At 45.0% G+C, this 20,797-nt stretch overlaps 2 protein-coding genes across 2 annotated transcripts; both read right to left on the bottom strand.

Annotated features, from left to right (window-relative positions):
* Window positions 1-1,920: 1,920 nt before the first annotated feature.
* LOC102270742 (melanoma antigen preferentially expressed in tumors) lies at window positions 1,921-5,432 on the bottom strand. The gene is made up of 3 exons (XM_014476398.2): window positions 5,146-5,432; window positions 4,148-4,720; window positions 1,921-2,494 (listed from the first exon to the last, which is right to left on the bottom strand). Exons 1-3 carry the CDS (start codon window positions 5,430-5,432, stop codon window positions 1,921-1,923), a joined length of 1,434 nt encoding a protein of 477 aa, XP_014331884.1.
* A 9,440-nt stretch (window positions 5,433-14,872) lies between these two features.
* On the bottom strand, window positions 14,873-17,694 carry LOC102270444 (PRAME family member 8-like). The gene is made up of 3 exons (XM_005889794.2): window positions 17,408-17,694; window positions 16,401-16,973; window positions 14,873-15,395 (listed from the first exon to the last, which is right to left on the bottom strand). Exons 1-3 carry the CDS (start codon window positions 17,692-17,694, stop codon window positions 14,873-14,875), a joined length of 1,383 nt encoding a protein of 460 aa, XP_005889856.2.
* Between the last annotated feature and the right edge of the window lie 3,103 nt (window positions 17,695-20,797).

Raw genomic sequence — 20,797 nt, 5'->3', positions numbered from 1 at the left:
AACACATTCCTGGATTCACTCCACAAACACTGATCGAGTTTTACTAATACTGGCAGTTGTAGCCCTGGGTGTGTCAAGGAAGGGATTAATCTGTGCCTGACACTGCACCAAAAAAGGAAAACCTGGAAGCATCATCTTTGGGGGACTCTTTGGCCATATTAAAACTATTCAAATGGCCTAGAAATAAAGCAGCTTCACAGGAACAGTGGTGCTGTCCCAAAGAAAACTAACTAAACTTCTCCTTGTATCAAGTTGTTGTGCCAGTGTCATGTTGGAATAATAGCAGATCAGGAGCCTATTCAGGGAGCAAGGGCAGTCTCCCGGGGATATGGTTGGTCCTCCAGTTTAAGTCATGGCTTCTCTGATGGAGATCAGGTCAAAGTCACAGTGAGAAGTGAGGGTGGGGTAGGGCAGCCTGGAGCTGGGCATTCCTACAGCAGCCCTCTGAATGACTGAAGACAGTGTAAAATATGGATATATTGTTTTCCACTGACTTGGAGAGAGATTAAAAGACTTTTCTCTGGGTGAAAGTGAAAAGAAAGTGAAGTTGCTCAGTCGTGTCCAACTCTTTGCGACCCCATGGACTGTAGCCTACCAGGCTCTTCCATCCATGGAATTTTCCAGGCAAGAGTACTGGAGTGGGTTGCCATTTCCTTCTCCAGGGGATCTTCCTGACCCAGGGATCAAACCCGGGTGTCCCGAATTTTCTCAGGGTAAAGTTTAGAAACTAAAGGGTGTGGCCAAGAGGAACAGTGTCGCCTTTGTTGGTGTTACCTTTCCTGAAGATGGGATCGGACTAGCAAACTCATTTGAAAGACTAAACCTAAGAATGTGAGCAGAGAGAGAGGTGACCAGTCCTGGAATATGAGACATTTCCAAGTCTGAGAGCCCCTGATGGAGGTGCTGTGGGCTCTTGAGGAACTTGGACCCAGGGAGAGAATTAAACATGAGTCAGTCACACACAACCTTGTCATCATCATGCCAGCTGCTATCAGAAGTTATCTTCCAGCTCCTTCCCAGAAGGCAGATAGCCCCAGCCATTGTCCAGGGGCCTGAGATGTGGAACCATAATCTCATTAGCCGATTTCCAAGTAGTATGTATATATATATGTATGTATGTGTGTATATATATATAATGACAAACCTAGATAGTGTGTTGAAAAGCAGAGACACTACTCTGCTGACAAAAATTCACATAGTCAAGGCTATGGTCTTTCCAGTGGTCAGGTATGATTGTGAGAGCCGGACCGTAAAGAAGGCAGAACACCAAAGAATTGATGGATTAGAACTGTGGTGCTAGAGAAGACTCCTGAAATTCACTTGGACAGCAAGGAGATCAAATCAGTCAATTTGATTTACTGGGGATCAATCCTGAATATTCACTGGAAGGACTAATGCTGAAGCTCCACTATTTTGGTCATTTTATGTGAACAGCTGACTCACTGGAAAAGTCCCTGATGCTGGGAAAGATTGAGGGCAGAATAAGGTGTCAGAGGATGAGATGGCTGGACGGCATCACGGATGCAATGAACATGAACTTGGGCAAACTTTAGGAGATGGTGAGGGACAGGGAGGCCTGGCGTTCTGCAGTCCATGGGGTTGAAGAGTTGGACACGACTGGGCAACTGAACAACAACAATCCAGGGACAATTGCAACATGTGAATCTCAAGTTCAAATCCAGCTAAATAAATTTAGGTTCCTATCTCTGACTCTACAGGACACATGTCCACAAGCATTGCATTACTGGGGAGACTACATTTCCCCCTGCAATCCTGCTCCCCTGTAGGACCACCTTTCCTTTTCACATTCACATTGAGTAGATGTCTGAAACAATATGTCTGTTTTCCCTTCACGATGTATCTTGTCCAAGATTTCAGTTTCCAAGGACTCAGTAGAGAGCTTGGGATTGATGCACCCAACTAGGCTGGAATGTTACCGCCATATATGATGGGCTCAGGATGATAGAATGTGTTATCTCCACAGTGTGGACAGGGGGTGAAGCAAATCCAGATGGTCCTGGGGCGTCCTAAGTCCTTCAGAATCTCAAGCAGTTCAGTCCGACACTGGGCAAGTCTCCCAGGTTGGAGGATCCCCTGAGAGCTGAAACTCTCCTGAAGGACAGGGTACAGCTCTCGACTTAAACTGGGCAGCTCAGAGGTATGTCGCAGCATCTTCTCCATGATGGGCATGGAGAGGAGGTTCCCACGCAGACTGAAGGATGTGAGCTGGAAGCAGTGGCTCAGGGCAGGCAAGATGGCCTCGAGGTGGGAGTCCCTGATCCCAGATTGCTCTAAGTATAGCTCCTGAAGGGTGGCTGAAACTTTCTCCAGCAGAGCTGGGAGGAGCTCAGGACTAGTGTAGGTCATGGTGACCCCAGTCAGATTCAGGCTCTTTAGCTGACTGATGTTCGGGCTCTGGGACAGATGGGTCAAGTCTGAATCTCTAAGGAGGCAGTGAGTTATTGAAAGGTTGTCCAAGGGCTTCATCAGGCACCTGGGGAGAAACAGAGACATTAGGTCTTAGAAACTTGAGGTGAAAATTGACCACAAGTTGAGAGACAAGTGATCTGCCCAAGCCCAGGTTTGGTATGATGATCTGATAAGGATTGAAACCCAGAATGGCCAGTCTTATTGTAGCCAGAGTCATTTACCCTTCTGTGTGATTGGGTCAAGTACATAGAGTCTTGAAAACTCTCCTCATTAGGCAAGCAGAGAAAAACTCACTCCACTTCTGTCTGAGGATGAATGAAGATAATGGGATGCACTAGGACAAGTTCAGAGGAGAGCCTGATACCTTGTTTCAATTGAGAGTGGGTATCACTAAAATTTAATACTAAGAGATATACTTAAAATGCTTCCAATCCATGCTTCCTTCACACATGCTTTGGCCCCAGGTACCCATCTCAGGCTGGTGAGGCTTTTGTGTGACATGCATAGAGGGCCAACCTGGACAAGATCCCACAACATCCACTGAGGATGCCAGTCTGCACAGGCTCACTTACATCCCTCCTTTATCTGCAAACCATCTACCAATTTTTATGATCCCTTTGATCCCTACTCTATTACCATCATCTCCAGAGTCATGCATTTCCCATATATTAATAAGCTTATCTGAGGCTTCCCAGGTGGCACTAGTGGTAAAGAATTGGCCTGCCAATCCAGGAGACATAAAAGACAGGGGTTTTATTCCTGGGTCGGGAAGATCTCCTGGAGGAGTGCATGGCTACCAACTCCAGTATTCTTGCCTGGAAAATCCCATGGAAAGGGAAGCCTGATGGGCTACAGTCCATAGGATTACAGAGAACTGGGCATGATTGAGTGACTTAGCATACACACATGGAGAAAAAAATCGACTTTTATAGATGGGGAATTAGGCTCATTGTGGTCACAAAACCAGTGAGCATGGAGCTTCTGTTTAAATGCTTATTTATGACTGATGGAATTTTCCATCTTCAACGCTCCATTCCCTTAATTATTTTCAAGTCACCTAAGCTATTGTTGTTCAATTGCCCGGTCATGTCTGACTCTTTGTAATCCCATGGACTGCAGCATGCCAAGGCCTCTCTGTCCCTCACCATCTCCTGAAGTTTGCCCAAGTTTATGTTCAATGAGGCAGTGATGCCATCTAGCCATCTCATCCTCTAACACCCTCTTCTGCTTCTGCCCTCAATCTTTCCCATCATCAGGGACTTTTCCAATGAGTCACGTGTACGCATCAGATGACCAAAATACTGGAGTTTCAATTTCAGCATCAGCCCTTCCAACAAGTATTCAGGATTGATTTTCATTAAGATTGACTGGCTTAATTTCTTTGCTTTCCAAGGGACTCTCAGGAGTCTTCTCCAGCACCACAGTTCAAATGCATCCATTCTTGGTGTTCTGCCTTCTTTACAGCCCAGCTCTCACAATCATATATGACCACTGGGAAGACCATAGTCTTGAGTATGTGGACCTCTGTGGCCAAGGAATGTCTCTGCTTTTAAAACACTGTCTAGGTTTGTTATAACTTTCCTTTCAAGAAGCAAACATCTTCTGATTTTATGGCTGCAGTCACCATCTGAAGTGATTTTAGAGCCCAGGAAGAGGAAATCTGTCACTACCTCCAGCTTTTCCCCTCTATTTGCTGGTCAGTGTGGTACACACTCACCTGAGCATCTGGTCCAGGCAGCCTCCAAGGTAGAAAGGGGATTCCAGATGGAGATCCTGGAGGTGGTGCAGCCTCAGGAACTGAGAAGTAATTTTGACAATGTGCTGCTCATCCCACTCCTCAGGATCAGGCAGATGGATGTGGGAGACAAACAGTTTCTGCACATTGCTCATCTGGCCCAGGAGAGGAGCAATCATGGCCAGAGTGGACAGATGCCAGGTGCAATTCACATGTAACTCCTGGATACAGTCCAGCTGCACCATGCTCAGGACATTCATAATATTATCCATGGGAAATGAAACAATTTTCAGCTTCTTACAGCACAGGTGTATGAAAGGGTCTCTCTCCTCTACCCACTTTAGGAGGTAAGTGAGGAATTCATTCATGGTTCTTTCCTTGAGGTGAAGTTCTGTGAACACCTCGAAGGGAGCCAAGGGCTTCTCGATCCTTGACCCATCCTCAGCCATTGGTACCATTGATGAGCTTGAGGACACATGGACACTGGATCCAGACCACATTCTCCAGAAGTCCTGGCCAGAATTCCTTAAATCCAGCACATGCAGTTTGCACTTCCTGTGGGGAATCAGCAGATTGGCAGCTATAGTTTTTAGATTCACACAAAATTAGGCAACACTCTGACTTTGCACCTCAGCTTTTACTTCACATTCCTGACATCACCTTCTTCCTTGCCCTCTTCCCTCTCTGCCTCACATCCCTCCATCTCCTTTCCCTTGCCATTTCCCCTAACTTTCTACTCTAGTACCCTTAGGCATCCCTGAGAGGAGGCTGGGCATGTACTTTCACATTTCCTTGCATTTTAGGCACACCTGCACTGCTGGAAGGCATTCAGCAAAGTGAACTCAGCAATGACCAAGTCTCTGTTTCTTCACTGGCATCATCAGAAGCCACTGGTCCATCCATTTGTCATTTACTCTCCTACTGTCACTTGTCTCTTCAGGACTGCCCATCTCTTACCAGGTTACATGCATCTGACTCACCTTGGACGATCCTTCTGTGTGAGCAGGACATCAAGTCCATCCAGCACTGCTTGTAAGGTTCCCAGATGAGGTGTCTGCATCAGGCCCCCCAGAGGCAGGCGGACAAAGGGCCAGGCTTGCACCAAGGCCTTTAAGGTCTTTCTGTGTCTTCCACAGAACGCTTCCATGAAGAGTGGGGGGAAGAGCTCGATGGGCAGATACTCCAGAGCAGAAATGGTCAAGGCCTCATCAGTTAGTAGGCTCTTCCCTGCCAGGTTCAGGAGTCTCAGGGGGTTCCGGACACTCATCCTGAATCTGCTCCTAAAGGAACCCTATAAGAACTTGAAGAGGAAAAGGCATCTTTCTCAGGTAAGCATGAACACCCCCTCACCTGTCTCCCCACCCTTCAGAGGAACCAACTCAGAGGAAATCTGTGCTCTGGCAGTTGTGGAACAGCCTCGGTTTTGCACAGTTTTACTCTGGGCTCAGTGAGGAAAAAGCCATAGCTCCGCCCCTATGGGCACCAAAACAAGCATCTCATAAGGACCAAGGAGGAAGAAACCCACACTAGCCCATCCATTTCCATTCACTGTTGTGCTCAATTTATGTTGCACTGGGAAGTGGATACCAGGAGCCTGAAAGGTGAATATTTTCAGGGGGAAACCTTTCACTCACTTACTTAGGGCCTTGTGGCTTCAATGGTAAAGAATCTGCCTGTAGTGCGGGAGACCTGGGTTCGATCCCTGGGTTAGGAAGATACCTTGGAGAAGGAAAGGCTACCTACTCCAGTATTTTGGCCTGGAGAATTCCATGGACTGTATAGTCCATGGGGTTGCAAAGAGTTGGACACGACTGAATGACTTTCACTTTCGGGCCTTAAAACTATGGGAATAGAGCATCATGAAACCCACTGCAGTCTCCAACCTCAGCTTCCACAGTTAACGGCCTTGGAAAAAGGCAGCAGATACCCCTAAAAGTGAATGCCATTTGCACAAACTATTTTTAATGTCAAGAAATAAAATGCCAAATAATTAGATGTTTTCATTACATAAAATCTAGTTGGTTAAGATATTTTTAAATGCCATAAAGGAAAGCATAGATCAAGATATTTGGGGCTAAGGAAAAATTACACTTAGAGACTAAATGATACATCTGAAAAGAAAGAGGAAAATCTCCCTGACATCCATTGCTGCTTGCCACCAATGGAAACCTCACCATCAAGATGAGGATGTCCTTTGCTGAGGGCTGCCCAGGTGGTGCTAGCGGTAAAGAACTCACCTGTCAATGAGGAGACATAAGAGACTGAGGTTTGATCCCTGGGTTGGGAAGATCATCTGAAGGAGGGCATGGCAAGCCACTCCAGTATTCTTGCTTGGAGAATCCCATGAACAGAGATGCCTGGTGGGCTACAGTCCATAGCATCTCAAAGAGTTGGACACTGACTTAGTTGGAAGTGACTTAACACACATGCCCTTTGCTGAGGTCTGTAACTTACCAGCTTTGCAGTAGTTGGCAGGGTACTCAGAGGTCGGATCTGGTGGAGAAGCCAGGCAGTGACTCCAGAGGAAGAAGTTTCTGCACCTCTTCTTTGATGCTTCAGCTTTTTATAGGCCTTTCTAATTATGTCTTCCCCTACCCAACTACTACCATCCAATAGGGAACGTGATGACTGATTAGATTTCTGAATGTCCGTCAGGTAAATCCTGATTGGATCTTTGCCTATAATCAGATGAATTGATTGAATCAGATATTCATTCAGGAGGGATACATGGGGGGAGGGGTGTCAAAGACTCAATCATCGATTCATTCCAGGAACACTGATTGGGTTTAACTAATAGGGTCATTGACGGAGGATGCCCAGGTGGTGCAGTGGTAAAGAATTTGCCAAGCAGGAGATCTTAGAAACCCGGGTTCCATCCCTGGGTTGGGAAGATCTCTTGGAGAAGAAAATGAGAACCCACTCCAGTATTCTTGCCTGGGAAATCCCAAGGACAATGGAGCCTTGTAGGCTACTCTCCATAAGGTCACAAAGAGTCGGACATGACTAAGCATGGCACACACACACCCTCCACACACAATAGGGTCAGTTATAACCATGGGTGTGAGACAGGGAAGCCATTAATGTTTCCTGAGATTGGAAATTAAAACAAAATTTGAAAGCCCATTGCTTTGGAATCTTTTGATAGATCAGTATAATCAAGTTCAGTTCAGTCGCTCAGTCGTGTCTGACTTTTTATGACCCCATGAATCGCAGCATGCCAGGCCTCCCTGTCCACCACCAACTCCCGGAGTTCATTCAGACTCACATCCATCGAGTCAGTGATGCCATCCAGCCATCTCATCCTCTGTCGTCCCCTTCTCCTCCTGCCCCCAATCCCTCCCAGCATCAGAGACTTTCCAATGAGTCAACTCTTCGCATGAGGTGGCCAAAGTACTGGATTTCAGCTTCAGCATCATTCCTTCCAAAGAACACCCAGGGCCGATCTCCTTCAGAATGGACTGGTTGGATCTCTTTGTAGTCCAAGGGACTCTCAAGAGTTTTCTCCAACACCACAGTTCAAAAGCATCAATTCTTCGGCGCTCAGCTTTCTTCACAGTCCAACTCTCACATCTATACATGACCACTGGAAAAACCATAGCCTTGACTAGACAGACCTTTGTGGGCAAAGTAATGTCTCTGCTTTTCAATATGCTATCTAGGTTGGTCATAACTTTTCTTCCAAGGAGTAAGCGTCTTTTAATTTCATAGCTGCAGTCACCATCTGCAGTGATTTTGGAGCCCCCAAAAATAAAGTCTGACATTGTTTCCACTGTTTCCCCATCTATTTCCCATGAAGTGATGGGACTGGATGCCATGATCTTCGTTTTCTGAATGTTGAGCTTTAAGCCAATTTTTCACTCTCCTCTTTCACTTTCATCAAGAGGCTTTTGAGTTCCTCTTCACTTTCTGCCATAAGGGTGGTGTCATCTGCATATCTGAGGTTATTGATATTTCTCCCAGCAATCTTGATTCCAGCTTGTGCTTCAGCCCAGCGTTTTTCATGATGTACTCTGCATGTAACTTAAATAAGCAGGGTAACAATATACAGCCTTGATGTACTCCTTTTCCTATTTGGAACCAGTCTGTTGTTCCATGTCCAGTTCTAACTGTTGCTTCCTGACCTGCATATAGGTTTCTCAAGAGGCAGGTCAGGTGGTCTGGTATTCCCATCTCTTGAAGAATTTTCCACAGTTTATTGTGATCCACACAGTCAAAGGCTTTGGCACAGTCAATAAAGCAGAAATAGATGTTTTTCTGGAACTCTCTTGCTTTTCTGATGATCCAGCGGATGTTGGCAATTTGATCTCTGGTTCCTCTGCCTTTTCTAAAACCAGCTTGAACATCAGGAAGTTCACGGTTCACATAGTGCTGAAGCCTGGCTTGGAGAATTTTGAGCATTACTTTACTAGCTTGTGAGATGAGTGCAATTGTGCGGTAGTTTGAGCATTCTTTGGGATTGGAATGAACACTGACCTTTTCCAGTCCTGTGGCCACTGCTGAGTTTTCCAAATTGCTGGCATATTGAGGGCAGCACTTTCACAGCATCATCTTTCAGGATTTGAAAGAGCTCACCTGGAATGCCATCACCTCCACTAGCTTTGTTCGTAGTGATGCTTTCTAAGGCCCACTTGACTTCACATTCCAGGATGTCTGGCTCTAGGTCAGTGATCACACCATCATGATTATCTGGGTCGTGAAAATTTTTTTTGTACAGTTCTTCTGTGTATTCTTGCCACCTCTTCTTAATATCTTCTGCTTCTGTTAAGTCCATACCATTTCTGTCCTTTATCGAGCCCATCTTTGCATGAAATATTCCCTTGTATCTCTAATTTTCTTGAAGAGATCTCTAGTCTTTCACATTCTGTTGTTTCCCTCTATTTCTTTGCATTGATCACTGAGGAAGGCTTTCTTATCTCTTCTTGCTATTCTTTGGAACTCTGCATTGAGATGCTTATATCATTCCTTTTCTCCTTTGCTTTTTTGCTTCTCTTCTTTTCACAGCTATTTGTAAGGCCTCCTCAGACAGCCATTTTGCTTTTTTGCATTTCTTTTCCATGGGGATGGTCTTGATCCCTGTCTTCTGTACAGTGTCATGAACCTCCGTCCATAGTTCATCAGACACTCTATCTATCAGATCTAGGCCCTTAAATCTATTTCTCACTTCCATTGTATAATCATAAGGGATTTGATTTAGGTCATATCTGAATGGTCTAGTGGTTTTCCCTACTTTCTTCAATTTCAGTCTGAATTTGGCAATAAGTAGTTCATGATCTGAGCCACAGTCAGCTCCTGGTCTTGTTTTTGCTGACTGTATAGAGCTTCTCCATCTTTGGCTGCAAAGAATATAATCAGTCTAATTTCAGTGTTGACCATCTGGTGATGTCCATGTGTAGAGTCTTCTCTTGTGTTGTTGGAAGAGGGTGTTTGCTATGACCAGTGCATTTTCTTGGCAAAACTCTATTAGTCTTTGCCCTGCTTCATTCCGTATTCCAAGGCCAAATTTGCCTGTTATTCCAGGTGTTTCTTGACTTCCTACTTTTGCATTCCAGTCCCCTATAATGAAAAGGACATCTTTTTGGGTATTAGTTCTAAAAGATCTTATAGGTCTTCATAGAACCAACCATTCAACTTCAGCTTCTTCAACGTTACTGGTTGGGGCATAGACTTGGATTACTGTGATATTGAATGGTTTGCCTTGGAAACGAACAGAGGTCATTCTGTCGTTTTTGAGATTGCATCCAAGTACTGCATTTCGGACTCTTTTGTTGACCATGGTGGCTACTCCATTCCTGCCCACAGTAGTAGATATAATGGTCATCTGAGTTAAATTCACCCATTCCAGTCCATTTTAGTTTGCTGATTCCTAGAATGTCGACGTTCACCCTTGCCATCTCCTGTTTGACCACTTCCAATTTGCCTTGATTCATGGACCTGACATTCCAGGTTCCTATGCAATATTGCTCTTTACAGCATCAGACCTTGCTTCTATCACCAGTCACATCCACAACTGGGTATTGTTTTTACTTTGGCTCCGTCCCTTCATTCTTTCTGGAGTTATTTCTCCACTGATCTCCAGTAGCATATTGGGCACCTACTGACCTGAGGAGTTCCTCTTTCATTATCTTTTCATTTTGCCTTTCGTACTGTTCATGGGGTTCTCAAGACAAGAATACTGAAGTGGTTTGCCATTCCCTTCTCCAGTGAACCACATTCTGTCAGACCTCTCCACCATGACCCGCCCATCTTGGGTGGCCCCACAGGCATGGCTTAGTTTCATTGAGTTAGACAAGGCTGTGGTCCTAGTGTGATTAGATTGACTAGTTTTCTGTGATTATGGTTTCAGTGTGTCTGCCCTCAGATGCTCTCTTGCAACACCTACCATCTTACTTGGGTTTCTCTTACCATGGACGTGGGGTATCTCTTCACGGCTGCTCCAGCAAAGCGCAGCCACTCTCCTTAATGTAATGAAAATGTCCCACAATTAAAGCAGTTGCAAAAACACTGTGATGTCATTCCCGAAGGAAACAATATAAACTATCTGTATCAAACTGTTAGTTAGGTTGTACATCAGAAATATAGCAGATCATGAGTCTGTTAAAGGGAGGAAGACAAATGCAACTGGGGATGTGCTTGGTCCTCTGGGCTTCAGTTCAGTTCAGTTCAATTAAAGGAAAAGTTGCCAAAGAACTCAATGTCCACCATTCTATTGTCATTGGATATCTAAAGCAAATTGGAAAGGTGAATAAGCTCCATAAGTGGGTGCCTCATGAACTGACAGAAAATCAAAAAATTCTTTTTGAAGTGCCTTCTTCTCTTATTCTATGCCACAACAATGAACTATTTCTCAATCAGATTGTGACCTGTGATGAAAAGTGGATTTTATACAACAACTGACAATGACCAGGTCAGTGGTCAGACCAAGAAGAAGCTCCAAATCTCTCCCCAAAGGCAAACTTGCACCCAAAAAGATCATGATCACTGTTTGGTGGTCTGTTTCCCATCTGGTCCACTACAGCTTTCTGGATCCTGGGAAAACCATTACATCTAAAAGGTATGCTCAATAAATCAATGAAATGAACTGAAAACTGCAATGACTACAGCTGGTGTTCATCAACAGAATGGGCTAATTCTTCTCCACAATGACATTTGACTGCAGATCACACAATCAACGCTTCAAAAATTGAACATATTGGGCTACAAAATTTTGCCTTATCCACCATATTTACCTGACCTCTCACCAAACAAATACCACTTCTTCAAGTATCTTGACAATATTTTTCAGGGAAAATGCTTCCACAACCAGCAGGAGGCATAAAATGCTTTCTAAGAGTTCATTGAATTCTGAAGCATGGATTTTTACACTACAAGAATAAACAAACTTATTGGCAAAAATGTGTTGATTGTAATGGTTCCTACCTTGATAAATAAAGATGTGTTTGAGCCTACATATAATGATCTGGTAGCTCACAAGTAAAAGAATCCACCTACAATGTGAGAGACCTGGGTGTGATCCCTGGTTTGGGAAGATCCCCTAGAGGAGGGCATGGCAATCCACTCCAGTATTCTTGCCTGGGGAATCTCCATGGACAGAGGAGCTTGGCAAGCTACAGTCCATTGGGTTGCAAAGAGTCAGATACCACTGAGCAACTATGCACGGCAAAGCACATAATGATCTAAAATTCATGGTTCAAAACCACAATAGAGGGATGGTATGGGGAAGGAGGTGGGAGGGGGGTTCAGGATGGGGAACACATGTACACCTGTGGTGGATTCATGTTGATGTATGGCAAAACCAATACAATATTGTAAAGTAATTAGCCTCCAATTAAAATTAAAAAATTAATTAAAAAAAAAACCACAATAATGTTTGCACAGACTTAAATAGTTGAGGATTCCAGGCTCTTGAGCACAAGTTCAGGCTTAGTTACTCTGGGGCATGTTCGAACTTCCCAGATCAGAGATTGAACCCGAGTCTCTACTTTGGCAGGTGGATTCTTTACCACTGAGCCACCAGGGAAGCCCCCTACTCTTACTCCTTATTATGATTTTAAGCCAACTTTTTCAGAGAAGTCCTGACTTAAGCCCAGAGGGGTGAAACCACACTTAGAATAAAACCCCATACCCGCCAGAGATGCTAGGAGGGCTCAAACAAAAGCTTGTGTGCACCAGGACCCAGGGATCACACTAGAGACTGAGACAGACCTGCCTTTGAGTGTCTGAATGCCTCCTGCAGCAGCACGGGTCAGCAGTAACCTATCATGGGGACAGGAGCTCTGTCTGTAGCAGATCTGGGAGACAGGGCATATGAGCCCCACCATAGAGCCACTGAACAGACAATCTACAGCCTGGAGGGCACAAACAAAACCTTGTGCCCACCCTGACCCAGGAGAAAGGAGAAGTGACTCCATAAGAGACTGATCCAGACCTGCTTGTGAGTATCCAGCAATCTCTATTGGAGGCGTGCGTTGACAGTGGCTGCCATGGGGTTATGGGCACTGAATTAAACAGTCCTGGCATAAGCCCCAGAAAAGGCGATGGCACCCCAATCCAGTACTCTTGCCTGGAAAATCCCATGGATGGAGGAGCCTGGTGGGCTGCAGTCCATGGTGTCGCAAAGAGTCGGACACGACTGAGCAACTTCACTTTCACTTTTCACTTTCATACATCGGAGAAGGAAATGGTAACCCGCTCCAGTGTTCTTGCCTGGAGAATCCCAGGGATGGTGGAGCCTGGTGGGCTGCCGTCTATGGGGTTGCACAGAGTCGGACATGACTAAGTGACTTAGCAGCAGCAGCAGCGGTGGCATAAGCCCTTTTGGAGGAGGTCACCAATACTGCCACTCAGTTCAGTTCAGTCGCTCAGTCACATACCACTCTTTGCAACCCCACGGACTGCAGCATGCCAGGCCTCCCTGTCCATCACCAACTCCCTGAGCTTGCTCAAACTCATGTCCATCGAGTCGGTGATGCCATCCAACCATCTCATTCTCTGTCATCCCCTTCTCCTCCTGCCTTCAATCTTTCCCAGCATCAGGTTCTTCGTATCGGATGGCCAAAGTGTTGGAGCTTCAGCTTCAGCATCAGTCCTTCCAATGAATATTCAGGACTGATTTCCTTTAGGATTGACTGGTTTAATCTCCCTGCAGTTCCCTTAGTTCTCAGATCTTGGCCCCAGACTTAGTGTAACATCATCACCTTACCTGGTTCTCAGCCTTAATCCTCAGTCTGAGATAAACCTCTGTCTTTGCTGGTACTCTAGTTTATAGACAGCAGACTGAGAGACTTCTCAGCCTCTAGGCAGACCCATTCCCATAGTAAATCTCCTCTAATACATATACAGGTGACCCTGGAAAACACTGGTTTGAAATGCTCAGATGCACTTAAACACAGATGTTTTCCAAGAGTATATATTGTTTTATAGGATCTAGTTGGTGGAATTCAAGGATGTGGAAAAGAAGAAAAGAAAGGCAGAGAATAAATGATACAGGGAACTCAACTGAACAGAGGGTAGTGCCTCTAATGGACACATTGCTCAACAATCAGTTATACCCCTAGTGGTTACTCAGGAGAACCCTGACAAATACAGTATCTTACCACAGGCAAGGAGGTCACATACACCCACAGGTGTTTCCTTACACAACCTAACATCTGATGTCAAAACATGCTATTATAGACTTCTGTAATAGAGAGAGACAGGGGGTTTTATGGAGATAAAGACAATTTCTCATTAATATAATGTAATCCTTGAAAGAATACAATTTTTGATGAGGTATAGAAATACTGAAACCATGATACATGCCTCTATGATTTTAGTATTTTGCTAAAGGAAATTATGTAACTTCCCTGGTCAATAGATTAATTCAAGAAGGATCATTATCCACCATGGGTAATAGGTCAGCAAGGCTCAGAAGTTTAGCTTATCTGCAGTGTGGATGACCCCTTCCAGAATTGGGAGCCATGCCTCTTTCAGTAAAACCCTTTCCACCCCCACAAAGAGGTCAGTAACTGAAAGTTATGGAGGGACCAGGACAACCAAGAGGGCTGCTCATGTCCAGGGTCATGGCCTGAGTCAGCAGTGAGAGGCCTGCCTGGGGTCTGCACTGGAGTGGCTCACTGGCCACTGAGTCTGTTTCTCTGTGTGTATATTACCCCACTGAACAGCTCCAGAAGTAAGCAAGGAGGTAAGAGATGCACCAGGTTGAATAAAGACCTGGTGGGAATGGTAAGGTTTTGGGATCATAGACAACTCAGTGCTTTTTTTTTTTTTTTTAATCAATGTCTGGAGATTTCCCTGATATGAACTGAAAAATCAGGAAAAATACATCATGAACACCAGCAATCCATTTACAATGAGGGACTCTTTATTTCTGACCATTTCTTTACAGCCATCTTCCCAGGGATTACTCCAACATGTGAATCTCAAGCTCAAATCCACCTAAAGAAATGTAGGTTCTTAGTTCTGACTCTACAAGCATTCCTATTCCAGGAGACAGTATTTCCCTCTGCAATCCTGCTTCCCTGCAGGATCACCTTTCCTTTTCACATTCACATTGAGCAGATATCTGAAACCATGGCTTATTTCCCTTTCATGATGTGTCTTGTCCTAGATTTCAGTTTCCAAGTGCTCAGAAGAAAGCTTTCCACTGATGCTATGGACTAAGCAAGGGTGTTATCACTGTATATGATGGGCTCAGGATGATAGAATGTGTTATCTCCACAGGGTGGACAGGGGCATGAAGCTAATGCAGATGGTCCTGGGATGTCCCAAGTCCTCCAGGATCTCAACCAGTTCAGTCTGACACTGGGAAAGTCTCCTGGGTTGGAGGATCCCATCAGAGCTGAAACTTTCCTGAGGGACAGGGTATAGCTCTTGACTTAACCTGGGCAGCCCAGAGGTGTGTCGCAGCAGCTTTTCCAGGATGGCCATGGAGAGGAGGTTCCCATGCAGACTGAAGGACATGAGCTGGAAACAGCGGCTCAAGATATGCAGAATGGATTCCAAGTGGGAGTCCCTGATACCACATTGCTCTAAGTACAGCTCCTGGAGGGTGGCTGAAACTTTCTCCAGCAGAGCTGGGAGGAGCTCAGGACTAGAGTAGGTCATGGTGACCCCACTCAGATCCAGGCCCTTTAGCTGACTGATGTTTGGACTCTGAGACAGATGGGTCAGGTCTGAATTTGTAAGCAGGCAGCGAGTAATCCCAAGGTTGTCCAACGGGGTCATCAGGCACCTGGGGAGAAAGAGAGGAATTAGGTATTGGAAACTGAGGTGGAAGTTGATTGCAAGTTGAGAGACAAGTGATCTGCCCAAGCCCAGATTTGAACTGATCATCTGATAAGGATTAATACTCAGAATGGCCAATCTCATTGCAGCCAGTCATTTCACCTTTTTTGTGTGACCAGGTCAAGTACATAGAGTCTCAAAACCTCTCTCTCCTCATTACTCAAGCAGAAAAAAATGTTCTCTGCTTCCTTATGAAGAGGAATGAAGATAATGGAATGGACTAGAACAAACTCAGAGGAGAGCTTGACATCTTGTCTCAATCAAGATTGGACATCGCTGAAAGTTAATAGTAAGAGATATACTTAAAATGCTTCCTACCCAGGCTTCCTTCTGAACACACTTTGGCCCCAGACATCCATCTCAGGCAGGTGAGGCTCCTGGGTGACTTGCATAGAGGACAAACCTGGGCAAAATCCCACAGCATCCACTGAGAATGCCAGCCTGTGGGGCTCACTTATATCCCTGCTTTATCTGCAAACCAGCTTCTAATTTTTATGATCCCTTTGACACCTGCCCTATTACCATCATCTACAGAATCATGCATTTCCAATATATTATTTACCGTATCTGGAGCAAAAAATATCCTTTTACAGACAGGGAATTTGAGATAGGCTCATCCTGGTCAGAAAGCTGAAGAACCCAGAGCTTCAGTTTAGAAATGCTCAGGGCTGTTGGAGTTGTCCGTGTTCAATGCCCTTACCTATTATCCTAAGTCACCTAGAAAAGATAACTCTTCCTAAGAAGAAACCAAATAACCATCCCCTAGATTCTAACCCCTAGTCTATAGTTTCCAGCACAGTGTCCCTTTCCAGAGCCTCCTCCCAGTTTGGACCCCTACCTAGATTTGGGTGGTTATGTGATACCACAGTTCACAATGGAGCAGCAAAGGGGACGGTGCATTTGATATTCTAGTGTTGGGTTCACTGTTACCCGGTCAGTGGTGCACACTCACCTGAGCATCTGGTCCAGGCAGCCTTCGAGGTAGAAGGGGGATTCCAGATGGAGATCCCGGAAGTGGTGCAGCCTTAGGAACTGAGAAGTAATTATGACAATGTGCTCTTCCTCCTGCTCCTCAGGATCAGGCATGTGGATGTGGGAGATGAGGAGTTTCTGTAAATTGCTCATCTGGCCCAGGAGAGGAGCAAATGTGGCCAGGGTGGACAGATGCCAGGTGCGATCCACGTATACCTCCTGGATACAGTCCAGCTGCACTATGCTCAGGACCTTCATAATTTTATCCATGGAAAGTGAAAGAATCCTCAGCTTCTTACAGCACAGGTGTATGGACGCTTTCCTCTGCTCCACCCATCTCATAAGGCAGGTGAGAAATCCATCCATGCTCCTTTCCTTGAGGTGAAGTTCTATGAACACCTCGAAGGGAGCCAAGGGCTGCTCGGTCCTCGGCCTGTCCTCAGCCCCTGGTGCCATTGAAAAGCTTGAGGACACATGGATGCTGGATCCAGACCACATTCTCCAGAAGTCCTGGCCAGTATTCCTTAAATCCAGCACACGCAGTTTGCACCTCCTGTGGGGAAACAACAGGTTGGCAGTGATGGTTTTAATAATATCCACACAAACTTTAGGCAACACTCGGACTTCCCACATGAGTTTTTACTTCAAATTCCCAACATCATGTGCTGCCTTGTCCTCTCCCCTCTCTGCTTCACCTTCCTCCATCTTCTTTTCCTCTTCCATTTTCCTTAGCTTTCTACTTCTAGTGGCCTTAAACATCCCTGGGGGGAGGCTGGGGCTTGTACTTTCAGATTTCCTTGCATCTTAGGCACTCCTACACTGCTGGAAGGCATTTCCCAAAGTGAGCTCAGCAATGGCCAAGTCTCTGTGTTTCTTCATTGGCATCATCAGAAGTCACTGGCCCATCCATGTGCCATCTACTTTCCTGTCTTCAGCTGTCTGTTTGGGATTGCTCACATCCTACCAGATTACCTGCATCTGACTCACCTTGGACGATCCTTCTGTGTGAGCAGGACATCAAGTCCATCGAGCACTGCTTGTAACGTTAGCAGATGAGGCATTTGCATCAGGCCCCCCAGAGGCAGGCGGACAAAGGGCCAGGCTTGCACCAAGGCCTTTAAGGTCTTTCTGTGTCTTCCACAGAACGCTTCCATGAAGAGTGGGGGGAAGAGCTCGATGGGCAGATGCTCCAGAGTAGAAATGGTCAAGGCCTCATCGGTTAGTAGGCTCTTTCTTGCCAGGTTCAGGAGTCTCAGGGGTTTCCGGATACTCATCCTGAATCTGCTCCTAAAGGAATCCTGTAAGAACTTGGAGAGAAGAAGGCATCTTTCTCAGGTAAGCATGAATATCACTTTATATGTCTCCCCACCCTTTAGAGGAACCAACTCAGAGATAAAGTCTCTGCTCTGACAATTGAGAAGAGCCTTAGTTTTTCAAAATTTCACTCTGGGCTTAGTGGGCATAGTGGCATAGCTCTGCCCTTATGGGTACCAGAACAAGCACTTCTTAAGGATCAAGAAGGAAGAAACCCAACCACTGGTCCATCCATTTCCATTCACTGCTTTGCTTAATCATGTTTCAGTGGGAAGTGGTACCAAGAACTGAAGGTTAGGATCCATCTTTTAGGGGGAAAATACTGAAATCACTTACAGCCTTAAAACTATGGGAAGAAGAGCATCATGTAGTCCAATACAGCCTCCATCCTTATTTCCCACAGTTAACAGGCTGAGAAAGATGAAACAGACTCCTTAAATGAATGCCATTTGCACAAACTGAATATTTTTAATGTCAAGAAATAAAATTTCAAAAATATGAATGTTTATCCTCCAATTAAAACAATTTAATTAAAAAATTAGACGTTTTCATTAAAAAAGGAAATCTTGTTGGTTAAGATATTTTTAAATGATATAAAGGAAAGCACATATCAAAATGTTTGGGATTGAGGCAAAATTACACTTAGAGGTAAAACCAAAGCCTTACATGTACACATCTGAAAAGAAAGAAATCTCCCTGACACCATTGCTGCATACCACCAGTGGAAACCTGCTGACCATAGGTAAGATGAGGGGTCTTTTGCTGAGGTCTGTAACTTACCAGCTCTGCTGGGGTTGAACGGTGCTCAGAGGTCAGATCTGGTGCAGAAGCCACCAAGTAGCTTGGAGAAGACAGGCAGCGAATCCAGAGAAAGAAGTTTCTGGACTTCTTCTTTGATTCCTCAGGTTTTTATAGGCCTTTTTAATCACATCTTCCCCCTGTCCAACTGCTACTATCTAATCAGAAAGTGATGCCTGATTAGATTTTCAAATGTCCGTTAGGTAAATCCTGATTGGATCTTTGCCTTTAGTCAGATGGATTAATTGAATCAGATATTCACTCAGGAGGGATACACTGGGGGAGGAGAGTCAAAGTCTCAGCCATGGATTCACTCTATGAACACTGATTGAGTTCTTCTAATTGGGTCACTGACTGAGGCTTCCCAGGTGGCTCAGTGGCAAAGAATCCAAGCAGGAGACTCGGGTTCCATCCCTGGGTTGGGAGGATCCCCTGAAGAAAGAAATGGCAAGCCAGTATTCTTTCTTGGAAAATCCCATGGACAGAGGAGCTTGGTGGTCTATAGTCCATGGGGTCACAAAAGAGTCAGACACAGCTTAGCGACTAAGCAGCAACATCAAGTTGTGACTTTTGTTTTACACTGGAAACAGCAGATCATGAACCTATTAAAGGGAAATGCAATTGGAAATGTGCTTGGTCTTCTGGGATTAAGTCAGGGCTTCTCTGTAATAGCTGACTCAAAATCACAGTAAGGAGCAAGGGTGTGGTCTAGGCAGTGTGGAGGGGGTCATTCCTAAAGGGACTCTGAATGACCCAAACAGAATAAAATAAGTTTTGTCTGGTTTTTTTTTTTCCCCCTCTTGAGGAGGAGGGAAACTAAAAGACTTTTGGTGGGGTTTAGAAATTAAAAAGGAAACTGTTAACTTTGAGAGCGTTTCTTTCCATAAAGATGGGATCAGCAGAGAAAACTGACATGAAAAGATTAAATCTGAGAATGTGAGCGCAGGGAGAGTTGTGAGCCCTGGGAAACCAGACATTTCCAAGACTGAGAGGCACTGATGGTGGGTCCTATGGGCTGTTTGAGAACTTACCAAGGGGAGGTAAGTAAACTAGTTAACTTGCACCTAACCATGTCCTTCTTATGGCAACTGCTTGCTTTTGCTGTTGTTTATTTGCTCAGTCGTGTCCGACTCTTTGCCACCCCATGGACTGGAGCATGCCAGGCTTCCCTGTCTATCACCAACTCCCGGAGCTTACTCAAATGCATGTCCAGCCAGTCAGTGATGCCATCCAACCATGTCATCCTCTGTTATCTCCTTCCCCTCCTGCCTTCATTCTTTCCCAGCATTAGGGTCTTTTTCAGGGAGTCTGCTCTTCCCATCAGGTGGCCAAAATATTGGAGCTTCAGCTTCAGCATCAGTCTTTCCAGTGAATATTCAGGGTTGATTTCCTTTAGGATTGACTGGTTGGATCTCCTTGCAGTCCAAGGGACTCTCAAACATCTCCAACACCACAGTTCGAAAGCATCAATTCTTCGGTTCTCAGCCTTCTTTATGATCCAACTCTCACATCCATACATGACTACTGGAAAAACTATAGCTTTGACTATAGGAACCTTTGTCAGCAAAGTAATGTCTATGCTTTTTAATATGCTGTCTAGATTGGTTATAGCTTTTCTTCCAAGGACCAAGCAAGCTTTTTTACTTTCATAGCTGCAGTCACCATCTCAGTGATTTTGCAGCCCAAGGAAATAAAGTATGGGTTTCCCTCGTAGCTGCAGGCAAGTAAAGAATCTACCTGCCATGCAGGAGACCTGGGTTCCGTTTCTGGGTCAGGAAGATCCCCTGAAAAAGGAAATGGTAAGCCACTCCAGTATTCTTGCTTGGAGAATCCCATGGACAGAGGAGCCTGGCAGGCTACAGTGCAGGGGGTTGATAGAGTCAGACATGACTTATTGACTGAACCACCAGTTTTCTTTGTTTCCTCATCTATTTGCCATGAAGTGATGGGACTAGATGCCAAGATCTTCATTTTTTGAATGTTAAATTTTAAGCTTTTTCGCTGTCTTCTTTCACCTTCATCAAGAGGCTCATTATTTCCTCTTTGCTTTCTACCATAAGCATGGTGTCATCTGCACATCTGAGGTTATTGATATTTCTCCCAGCAATCTTAATTCCAGCTTGTGCTTCATCCAGTCTGGCATTTCACATGAGGTACTCTGCTTAGAAGTTAAATAATCAGGGTAACAATATATTATATACAGGGTGGCAGCTGCTACCAATATGCATTTTCTTTTAGGTTCTTCCCACATGACACTAGTGGCAA

The sequence above is a fragment of the Bos mutus genome, chromosome 16, assembly GCF_027580195.1.
Source record: "Bos mutus isolate GX-2022 chromosome 16, NWIPB_WYAK_1.1, whole genome shotgun sequence".
NCBI classification, from domain to species: domain Eukaryota; kingdom Metazoa; phylum Chordata; class Mammalia; order Artiodactyla; family Bovidae; genus Bos; species Bos mutus.
The sequence above is the reverse complement of the archived record's forward strand: the minus strand, read 5'-3'. Positions and strand labels throughout refer to the sequence as shown.

Coding starts and splice junctions, on each gene's coding strand:
- LOC102270742 (XM_014476398.2), bottom strand. CDS start 5,432: ATGAGTGTCCGGAACCCCCTGAGACTCCTGAACCTGGCAGGGAAGAGC. Junction 4,721..5,145: donor ACACAGAAGGATCGTCCAAG/GTGAGTCAGATG, acceptor GATTCCCCACAG/GAAGTGCAAACTGCATGTGC. Junction 2,495..4,147: donor TGCCTGGACCAGATGCTCAG/GTGAGTGTGTAC, acceptor GTTTCTCCCCAG/GTGCCTGATGAAGCCCTTGG.
- LOC102270444 (XM_005889794.2), bottom strand. CDS start 17,694: ATGAGTATCCGGAAACCCCTGAGACTCCTGAACCTGGCAAGAAAGAGC. Junction 16,974..17,407: donor ACACAGAAGGATCGTCCAAG/GTGAGTCAGATG, acceptor GTTTCCCCACAG/GAGGTGCAAACTGCGTGTGC. Junction 15,396..16,400: donor TGCCTGGACCAGATGCTCAG/GTGAGTGTGCAC, acceptor CTTTCTCCCCAG/GTGCCTGATGACCCCGTTGG.